At 44.1% G+C, this 10469-nt stretch overlaps 1 protein-coding gene and 2 non-coding genes across 10 annotated transcripts in view; 2 read left to right on the top strand and 1 right to left on the bottom strand.

The window, feature by feature from the left end:
* The first annotated feature begins 3169 nt into the window (after positions 1–3169).
* Positions 3170–3273, top strand: LOC112439651 (U6 spliceosomal RNA). The gene has a single exon (XR_003027906.1). It is a non-coding gene; the product is annotated as a U6 spliceosomal RNA (small nuclear RNA).
* Positions 3274–4433: 1160 nt separating this feature from the next.
* On the bottom strand, positions 4434–4539 carry LOC112439662 (U6 spliceosomal RNA). Its single transcript, XR_003027914.1, has one exon. It is a non-coding gene; the product is annotated as a U6 spliceosomal RNA (small nuclear RNA).
* A 1620-nt stretch (positions 4540–6159) lies between these two features.
* Positions 6160–10469, top strand: part of RUFY3 (RUN and FYVE domain containing 3) — a 100810-nt gene continuing 96500 nt past the window's right edge. For 3 of the 8 annotated variants that reach the window (XM_055111451.2, XM_055111450.2, XM_055111449.2), the window contains exon 1: positions 6184–6710. In XM_055111451.2, coding sequence (XP_054967426.1) covers positions 6353–6710 — 358 coding nt within the window. In that variant the 5' untranslated portion in view covers positions 6184–6352. Of the gene's footprint in view, positions 6711–10469 lie in introns of all 8 variants that reach the window. The other 5 variants (XR_010111968.1, XM_063603793.1, XM_055111452.2 and 2 more) reach the window with 3 other exon arrangements.

The raw sequence follows: 10469 nt of genomic DNA, 5'->3' as shown, positions 1-10469 counted from the left end.
ACCTTGTGAACTGCCCACCTCGGCCTCCCAAAGTGCTGGGATTACAGGCCTGAGTCACCGCGCCCGGCCAGCAACATTATTAAGATAAACACTAGCTGGGCCTGCTGGCTCACACCTGTAATCTCAGCTACACTGTAGGCTGAATTGTCCCTGGAGTCTCTTTAGACCTGTGAAGCAATGTATTGTCAGTGATATAGAACTAGGAGAAGTCTTCTTTCTTCAGTTCTCTGATTCATAATACTAGAAATAATTGACCTTTAAGTATGATATTATTATAAACTAAATATTTCCATTTATGTCCAAGGACATTATTTTAATTAGAAATCTGATAGTAAGGATCATCTCAACTTTTGGCAAAGGAAATTATATGTAGTAGGAACTTGAGTAGGGTTTCCATCAATGATTAGGTTATTTGAATATTGTTCTTGAATATTTTTGAATATCTGGACTAACTCTGGAGGCTGAGGTGGGAGGATTGCTTGAAGCCAGGAGTTCAACTGCAGCCTGGGCAACATAGTGAAACCCTCCATCTCTAAAATAATAATAATAAACACTCAAAAAAGACACAAATATGATCAGCTCCTCTTGAACCCTATTTCTCCACAGTATATACAAGGAACACAACTTTGCTGTTAGGTCTTCATAAAAAATATATAATTATGAAACTATGAATTAAAATAGCCCCTCAATGTGTTTTATTTTCTATTTAAAAGCAATGCAGCCATTACAGACTACTTACAAATACAGAAAAGTAGAAAAATGGAAAAATGTATCCATATATCTGCACCCAAAGAAAACTATCGATTGACCTAAATATATTACTTTTATTTTTTTCTTCATCCCACTCAAGGTAGATAAATATATTGTTTTTACTTCTTAAGAGTATCTATAATATATAGAGAGAGGAGATATAAATTGACTAGGTATATATATATGTATATATATATGTGGGTGTGTGTGTATATATATTTTTTTGTATGTCTGTGTGTGTGTGTGTGTGTGTATATATATATATATATATATATTTTTTTTTTTTTTAGACGGAGTCTTGCTCTGTCGCCCAGGCTGGAGTGCAGTGGCACGATCTCAGCTCACTGCAACCTCCGCCTCCCAGGTTCAAGCGATTCTCCTGCCTCAGCCTCCTGAGTAGCTGGGATTACAGGCACCCGCCACCATGACAGGCTAATTTTTTTGTATTTTTAGTAAAGATGGGGTTTTGCCATATAGCCAGGCTGGTCTCGAACTTCTGACCTCAGGTGATCCACCCACCTCAGCCTCCCAAAGTGCTGGGATTACAGGTGTGAGCCACTGCACCTGGCCTTAAATATATATTTTAAAATTTTTCATTATTTTATCCCCACACTATAATGTTGTCATTAAGTGTTTTTATAATGAATGTTTTGAAAAAATAAGTCATTAAGTTACAGTCATCAAAATCTAGTAATTCTGAACAATGGACTCAGAGCTTTCACAATAAGGCATTATATTAATTAGTATCAATACATTTCTACATTTATTAAAATAAGTTTAACACAAAGGCTTAAATTGAGTACACTTTTCAACTATGATGTTTCCCAAGTGCCATACAATGTAAAATAAACAGCTCAAGAAAACCATTATTTTAAAATCATAATAAATCTATATACTATACTGAAAAAGAGTATCAACACTTCTCAAGTGGTATCTTCCCTTTTTTTTTTTTTTTTTGCCTTTTTTTTTGAGACAGATTCTCGCTCTGTCGCCCAGGCTGGAGCGCAGTGGCACGATTTCGGCTCACTGCAACCTCCACCTCCTGGGTTCAAGCAATTCTCCTGTCTCAACCTCCCGAGTAGCTGGGACTACAGGTGCGTGCCAACACACCCGGCTAATTTTTGTATTTTTAGTAGAGATAGAGGTTTCACCATGTTGGCCAGGCCTCATGGTGAAACTTCCATGGTTTTGAACCAGGAGTTTTGAACTCCTGGCCTCAAGTGATCTGCCTGTCTTAGCCTCCCGAAATGCTGGGATTATAGGCATGAGCTACCACGCCCGGCTAAGACAAGTACATAACTAATCTTAACACAATGGAGAAAATGTTTAGAAATCCCTAACGTAGGAAGAGTTGAGAGATTATTAGATGTTCATGGAAAGAAGTATATCAGAGAAGACAGCCCAGAGAAGACACAATCTTAGCTGGGCCTCAGCCTCCCAAAGTGCTAGGATTACAGACATGAGCCACGGTGCCTGGCCTCAAGTGGTATCTTCTCTGCTTCACAGCTCTTGTGGGGTTTTTTGTTTGGTATTTTTTGTAGAGCTGGCATTTTGCCATTTGCCATGTTGGCCAGGCTAGTCTTGAACTCCTGGCCTTAAGTGATCTGCCTGCCTCGGCCTCCCAAAGTGCTGGGATTATAGGCGTGAGCCACCACACTTGGTCTGATTCACAGCTCTTAAGAAGCTTATACTGTACTAAAAATATATTCTTGTCCCTAACAGTGATCTTTAAAAAGTTTTAAAATATATTTTTAAGTATCTATCTGTAAGATCACCAAAGGATTTTTTTGTTTGTTTGTTTTTTTGAGACAGAGTCTCGCACTGTCACCCGAGCTGGAGTGTAGTGGCGCGATCTCGGCTAACTGCAACCTCTGCCTCCCCAGGTTCAAGCGATTCTGCTGCCTCAGTCTTACAGGCGTGAGCCACCGCACCCAGCCCACCAAAGGATTTTTTAAAAACCAAACATGGATAACTAAAAATAAAATGCAGGTAAAGTTGAAAAGCACCTCCTGCTTTATTTCACAAGAAAATTAATAGAGCTCGATTCTTAATTATAGTGCTTGGATGTTGTCACTTTAAAACAGTATAGGGAGATGCTCTGTGCATTCTCAAGAAGGAGCAACATGTTTAAACTTGTTTTTATAATCTTGGCTTCCTTAAATGTGTATAGCAGCTGAATCAGCCCTTTATGTCACTAAAGCTAATGCGGAACTGTGATTGTATTATTGATTCAAAAGCTAAAAGCATTAAGAAACTAGGAACTTGGAGTACCATCCACCTTTAAAGAAAAAGTTCATAAATAGCCTTGTCTATAAATTGTAAGAACTCATATTTCAGTTGATTTTTCTGTATTAATTTTACTGCCATTTAATTAATTACATAAAACATAAATAGAACTCTTTTTAAAAATAGAGGCACAGTGATCTCTTCAGCAGCACATATACTAAAATTGGAATGATACAGAGATTAGCATGGTTCCCGTACAAGGATGATACACAAATTTGTGAAGTGTTCTACATTTTTACAAAAAACTCTTTAAAAATAGAGGCACAAAAATCCAATACACTGAATGATTTCACAGCATGTCAATGTTTCTATACCTGTAGGTATCTTGACTAACAAGAAAGGAGAAAGCTGGCAATTCAGACTAGATAATATTTCATATTTTAACTTGGTGACTCCCTTGGTTGATTATTGGCCTTTCTCAAGAATCATCTGTGAGGACTCTGCTCTCATTTCTTCTACCTACCGTGGTTAAGTGTAGATTATTGTCAAATTCTTTACCAAAACATTGCAAAACATCTCTGTGAAGGAACCTGATGAGAATATAATATTTTGGAATTTCTGCATGTAAAAACAAGATAAAGGATCCAGTTAAGGATGAGTGTTAAAACCATATAATACATGTCAATCAGTTTTTCTTTTTTTAAAATTACACTTTAAGTTCTGGGATACATGTGCAGAACGTGCAGGTTTGTTACATGGGTATACATGTGCCATGGTGGTTTGTTGCACTCATTAACCCATCAGCTACATTAGTTATTTCTTCTAATGCTTCCCCTCCCCTTACCCCCACTCCCCCACAGGTCCCAGTGTGTGATGTTCCCCTCCCTGTGTCCATGTGTTCTCATTGTTCAACCCCCACTTAAGAGTGAGAACATGCGGTGTTTGCTTTTCTGTTCCTGTGTTAGTTTGCTGAGAATGATGGCTTCCAGCTTCATCCATGTCCCTGCAAAAGACATGAACTCACTCTTTTTTATGGCTGCATAATTCCATGGTGTATATGTGCCACATTTTCTTTATCCAGTCTATCATTGATGGGCATTTGGGTTGGTTCCAAGTCTTTGCTATTGTAAATAGTGCTGCAATAAACATACGTGTGCATGTGTCTTTATAGTAGAATGATTTATAGTCCTTTGGGTATATACCCAGTTAATGAGATTGCTGGGTCAAATGCTTTCGGTTTTTCTTATGAAGGTATCATGCAGTTAGCAATTCCTAAAAGACAAATATGTCTTCCTATTGAGATTCTCACCAGCACCAAGAGTTAAGGCCCAAACCACCTTCAAAATGCTAAGGATATAATGAAACGGCTTTTTCCCCCCCAACTCAGTATGTTTTTATTATTGTAAGTTAAATGTTATTTTGCCAAAATGATAAAATATCCCTAATAATAATTATTTTTTAATATGGAACACTTCACAAATTTGCAGGTCATTCTCGTGCAGGGAAATGTTAATCTTTTCTGTATCGTTCCAATTTTAGTTTATGTGCTGCTGAAGTGAGTACTACTACTAATAATTATTTATTTATGTATTTATTTGAGACGAAGTTTTGCTCTTATTGCCCAGGCTAAAGTGCAGTGGTGCAATCTCGGCTCACTGCAACCTCTGCCTTCTGGTTTCAAGCGATTCTCCTGCCTCAGTCTCCCAAGTAGCTGGGATTACAGGCACTCGCCACCACGCCCAGCTAATTTTTTTTTGTATTTTAAGTAGAGACGGGGTTTCCCCTTTTTGGTCAGGCTGGTCTCGAACTGCTGACCTCGTGATCCACCCGCTTCAGCCTCCCAAAGTGCTGGGATTACAGGCATGAGCCACCGCACCCGGCCATAATAATTATTATTTACCCCAATGTTAAGTTGTATTTTAAACGCTTTATTTCTATTTCTTATTTAGCCCTCACAGTATCTATGAATAACATAATCATTTTACAGAGCTAGACAAATAACTTACTCAAATAGGTAGTAGGACTGGGATCAACAGGTCAGGGAAATGCCAGAAACCGAAAAGCTAAGAAATTTTCTAAGACTGTTTGAAGCTATCCTGTAAACATTTCCTTTTTGAATGCTTCTTGTTAAAAGACTCAGTGAAAAGTAGTATTGTAAGTCTCATGGTAATTGCGAGTAGTAATTTCAAGAGTGATTTACAGAGAATAACAACAGTAATAAAAATGTTTACTTTTCCTTTCAAAGAAGTACAACTTCCTCTACACAGGGAAGGGCTGAACAGAGAAGAGGAAAAAGCAGGTGGGCAAAATGTTACACAACAGTGATTTTTAATTATGAGTCAACATGGCTTCTACGCCAGCATTAAACACAAGGCTAATCAGCTAGGAATCCAGGATAAAGAACCATGAGAGTAACTGGAAATTGTCTTTATTGCCGAAAGAAATGTTTACTTAAGGGAATTACTGGATCAGTAATCATTGATTCGAATTCTCAAAGCAACGGTGGCTAATTACTAGCGAGACACGGGCACTGTGAAAGAGAAAACTGTCGACCTGTAATTGACATTTGTCGTATGAATTCTAAGCTGTTTGATTTAAAATGCACTCATGCGCACCCGCGGCACTAGAAAACCAGGGAGTTAAAGTCAAAGCAAATACAGGATTTCAGTACAGCGCACAAGACGGGAACAAAAGAGGTGGTGGAAGGAAGACACCCACCTTTGGTTTCTCACATAAAGAGCTCAATACTCAAAACAGTGAATCAACGGTTGAAGTTGCAGTGTGTGAAAGGCAAATGGTACAGTTTAATACCCGGGGGCAGGGAGGTGCTTTTTTAAAATCAGCTTTCGCCTCTTCTTCAACCCAGATCTTTGTGCCTTCGTGCTACCGATAAAGTTGGCGGTTACACGACAAAACGCCGCCAGGTATTTCGCCAGGTCTTCACCTTTCAAGCACTAGACACCTGACCGCCTTAGAGGGCCCAGCGGGGGCGGGTAAGGAAGAGGCCCAGGGCCCGAGGGTCGGGAGGGAGTCAGCCCAGCCGGAGGGAAGCGGAAGGTGGGGAGTGGGAAGAGGAGGACGCTGCCCCCTAGGGGAGCCGAGTCACAGGCTGGGGGCCGGGGCGGGAGGGGCTGGAGGAGGCGGCCGGTAGCGAGGCCGCGCCGTCGGGCGGGGCGGTCCCTCCAGCTGGCTTGGACCCTGGCGGGGCGGGCTGTGGGCCGAGCGGCGGAGCCCAGGCGCCAGCCCGTGGCCGAGAAGAAAGGTGGCGGTGGCGGCGCAGCGGACGGGACGGGGCGGCGGCTCCTCGCCCTGACCCTCTGCTCCCCCGCCCAGGCCCGGGCGCGAATCGGAGGCTGCGGCGAAGGAAGGAGTGAGCATGGCTGAGACCCCGCCGCCGCCCACCGCTGGTGCCGAAAGTTGCAGCGAGGAGCCGGCGAGGGGCGGGGAGTGGCGGCCGGAGGAGCCGCGCCGCGCTCCCGCCGGGGGCACGGACCGAGAGGGCGAGGCGGGGCCGCCGCCGGCCTCCCCCGCCGGGCAGTCGGAGCCCGACTCGCCGGTGGCCGCCCCCTTCTTCCTGCTGTACCCCGGCGATGGAGGCGCCGGCTTCGGAGTGCGCCCGCCGCCGCAGCAGCAGCGCTCCTGGAGGACCCCGCCGTCCCCCGGCTCTCCGCTGCCCTTCCTGCTGCTGAGCTACCCGAGCGGCGGCGGCAGCGGCAGCGGCAGCGGCAAGCACCGTGAGTGGCGGAGGGGCATGGGGACGCCCGCGGGGAAGGGGGCATTCGGCTGGGGAGGGCCGGCCCTGCCCCCGCGGAGCTCCGCCTCCCGCGGGGTGACCCGAGCCGGGCGGCCGGGAGGCGGGGGCTCTAGGGGCTGCCCTCGGGAAGCTGTTGTCCCGAGGCGCCCGGTGAGGAGGCAGCGGGACGACCGCGGTTCGGGCGCCGGAGTCTACCTCCGCGTCTCCCCAGGCCGCGACTCCTGCCTGGCCTGGTCTCTCTCCCGTCTTGGGCTGGGCGCTGGTCTTCGCCGGCCTCCCACGTGCTTGGGCGGGGGCAAGAAGCGGCCCGCCTGCCCCCCTCCACCCGGGGCGCCCTGGCCCTGTCCCGGGTCCTGGGCTGGAAACCTTCCCCGAAGGAGTCTAAGAGGGGGCGGCGCCCGGAGACCCCGTGGCCCCTCTGACCCGCCTTTTTCGGGCTCCCGGCGCCGCGGCAGCTGAGTAGGTGTGGCCGCTGCGCCGCCGCCGCCAGTGCGGCCTTAGTAATACTAGTAACTAATTTTTTACGAGCGTTCCTTCCATGCCGGTAAATATGACAGATCCGTCCCCCGGAGTGGAAAGAGAAATCGGAGCGGTGCATGAGAAGACAAGAAGGGAATGTGTGGCTTTGGAAGGGTACCTCCCAGGGTTATATCGGTTGTCGGGAAGAGGCCTCCACTTTTAAAGCCACTGGCACACGCGAGCGCTCTGAATGCAGCTGACCCACACTCCGTGCTGTATTTTTTATTAGTGAACTGTTTACTGTACTGGCAAATGAGTAGGGCCCTAGAGTCGTCAATGAATATAAGGACTCTTAGAGGAATGTTAAATCTGATTTTCAAATACAAGCTCTTAAAGTATGAAAATGTGGCTGACGATACAAGGCATGCTGTAAGTGCCAAATACTTTGCTGTATGAGTTCTGAAAAGGGAGACAGAAACTTGCCTGAAGCAATGAGGGAAGGACCTTTCCCACCATACACCCTATATTTTTAAAGCACAAGTACAAATCTTTTAGCTGCTCTGCCCTGCCAAGAAACCCTGACTCACCTTTTCTGCCCCGATCCATCTCCTAGGAAAAGATAATATTTATTGATTATTTCCTATGTGCATGTGCTGTGATAATCATGGTTAATAAGTTTGTGTGCGCCAAACTGAATGCCACTTTTTCAGATGCGGAAGCTCGATTTATCCCAAGTAACAGCTTAAGAGAAGGAATGCAGTTGACCCAGATTCCTTTTCTGCTAAACCCATGCTCTTTAAATCTAACAAGAGATCCAAAACTGTGATGGTGGGTGACAGGTTAACAGGAAGGGTCTATGGGATTCAGCTGGAGGTTGCCCAGTGTTCACACCTCCTTACTACTTACTGAGTAATAAGTCAGTGGGCAGACACTGACCATTGACTGTCTTAGTGAAGCCATAGTTTGTGTGTTGGAGTGGTCTGCACTAATGTGCAGATGGATTGTCAGCTCATGGCAGAAGTGAGTCTTCCTATACAGAGGAGGCAGAAATAAGAATCTTCTCAAGGAGACTTTGCTTTTGTTTTCTGAGGAATCCTTCTACTTTGTACTTTAAGCACCGCCTCTTTTTTTGTTTGCACCAAAAATGTTCTCTTTCTGTGTAATCTACATATTAAGCATGCTACTATAGAAAGAAGACTGTCATTTCTCTGTAACAGTTATGGTACAAGGTTTGATGTAGAGGAACTTTTCAACTATTGAACAGTATCAGTTGTGGGAATTACCTGAATTTCAGTTGACTGGACTCCCTCATTGTTAAAGGTTATCTTTATGTTATTAATTATTGTAGAAAATAACAGTATTTTGTTACTCTTATCAGTTAATACTGTTGCTTAAGCATGATCAAGATCGGGACTAGAGGACTTAAAGCTAAAGTTTTATGAGCGTGATCTCAGTCTCTACCTTAGGATACTAGCAAATGTATGGTGTTTTTTTGTTTTTGAGACGGAGTCTCGCTCTGTCGCCCAGGCTGGAGTGCAGTGGCATGACCTCTGCTCACTGCAACCTCCGCCTCCCGATTTCAAACGATTCTCCTGCCTCAGCCTCCTGAGTAGCTGGGATTACAGGCACCTACCATTTTTAGTATTTTTAGTAGAGACGAGGTTTCACCACGTTGGCCAGGCTGTTATCGAACTCCTGACCTCAAATGATCCGCTTGCCTCGGCCTCCCAAAGTGCTGGGATTACAGGGGTGAGCCGCCGTGCCCAGCCAGTATGGTGTTTTTTGTTACCACGTAAGTTCTAATATTTCCTCATGGTCTTTATTTTTGAAATAGTTTATTGATGTGTATGTGTTCAGAAAAGTTAGTGGGAATATATACGTGTCCCACTTCCTCTGCTTTTAAAGATTAGTGACTGAGAACATTTCATATTAGCAAAAAAAAAAAATCACCGTTACATGTTTTATTTAAATATAAAATTGATTCAAAATAGTTTTTGTTTTGGACTGAGTTTTTGTTTTTACCTGTTAACGTTTATATGTACTTTAGAACGTAAGCATACTTACAGAAAGGAGCACTCTAGATATGAATAAAAAGTTCCTTGTTACCCTGCAGAGTCAATGGAATATTGCTTTCTGTAATGTATCTGGATATCAGAACTTTGATTCTCTTGACTACTCATTTAAGAAATTGGAGACCAGGCCAGGTGCTGGTGGCTCACACCTGTAGTCCCAGCCCTTTGGGAGACTAAGGCAAAGGATCACTTGAGTCCAGAAGTTCAGGGCTGCAGTAAGCTGTGACTGCACCATTGCACTCCTGCCTGACCAACAGAATGAAACCCTGTTTTTAAAAAAATAAAAATAAAATACATGAACACTTGAGACCAAACAGTTTTTGTTTGTTTTTTATTTTGTGTTTTTGAGACAGTCTCACTCTGTGCTCAGGCTAGAGTGCAGTGGTGCAATCTGGGCTGACTGCAACCTCTTCCTCCCAGGTTCAAGAGATTCTCCTGCCTCAGCCTCCCAAGTAGTTGGGATTACAGGTGCGCACCACTACCCCAGCTATTTTTTTTTTTTTGTATTTTAGTAGAGACCATGTTGGCCAGGCTGCTCTCGAACTAGACTCAAGCGATCCACCCTCCTCGGCCTCACAAGTGATGGGATTACAGGTGTAAGCCACCACACCTGGCCCCAAACAGTTTTTAAAAGACTTCTTAATTACGAGAATGGTACATGGACTCAACTTCAATGCCTAGTGAATACTACAATGACTGGCATCTGCCTCTTTAGCAACCCAATTTTTAACTCTCAGTAATGTATTTGCCAAAAGTTCATAAAATATTATAGCTTTGACTGTGTATTAAGGTGGTATTATCTTTTTATTTTAGAAATCTTGAGTGTACTTAGAGGTTTTAAAAATTAAATTTTACATTTGAGTTCAGAAGCTCTGTTTTTAAATAACAGTGCTGAAGAATAGCAAAAATGTGTGAGACTGGAACAGTGGCTCAAGCCTGCAATCCCAGCACTTTGGGAGGCCTAGGCAGGAGTATCACTTGAGCCCAGGAATTGGAGACCAGCCTGTACATAAGCAGACTCTGTCTCTACAAAAAAAAAAATTTTTTTAATTAAAAATAAATTAGCTGGGCATGGTGGCACATGCCTCTGGTGCCAACTACTCAGGAGTCTGAGGTGGGAGGATGGCATGAGTCTGGGAAGTTGAGGATGCAGTGAGTCGTGATCACACCACTGTATTCCAGTCATGGTAATAGAGCAAGATGCTGTT

This window comes from Pan paniscus, chromosome 3 (assembly GCF_029289425.2).
Source record: "Pan paniscus chromosome 3, NHGRI_mPanPan1-v2.0_pri, whole genome shotgun sequence".
Taxonomy (NCBI): Eukaryota; Metazoa; Chordata; class Mammalia; order Primates; family Hominidae; genus Pan; species Pan paniscus.
This window is presented reverse-complemented; position numbering and strand designations above follow the sequence as displayed.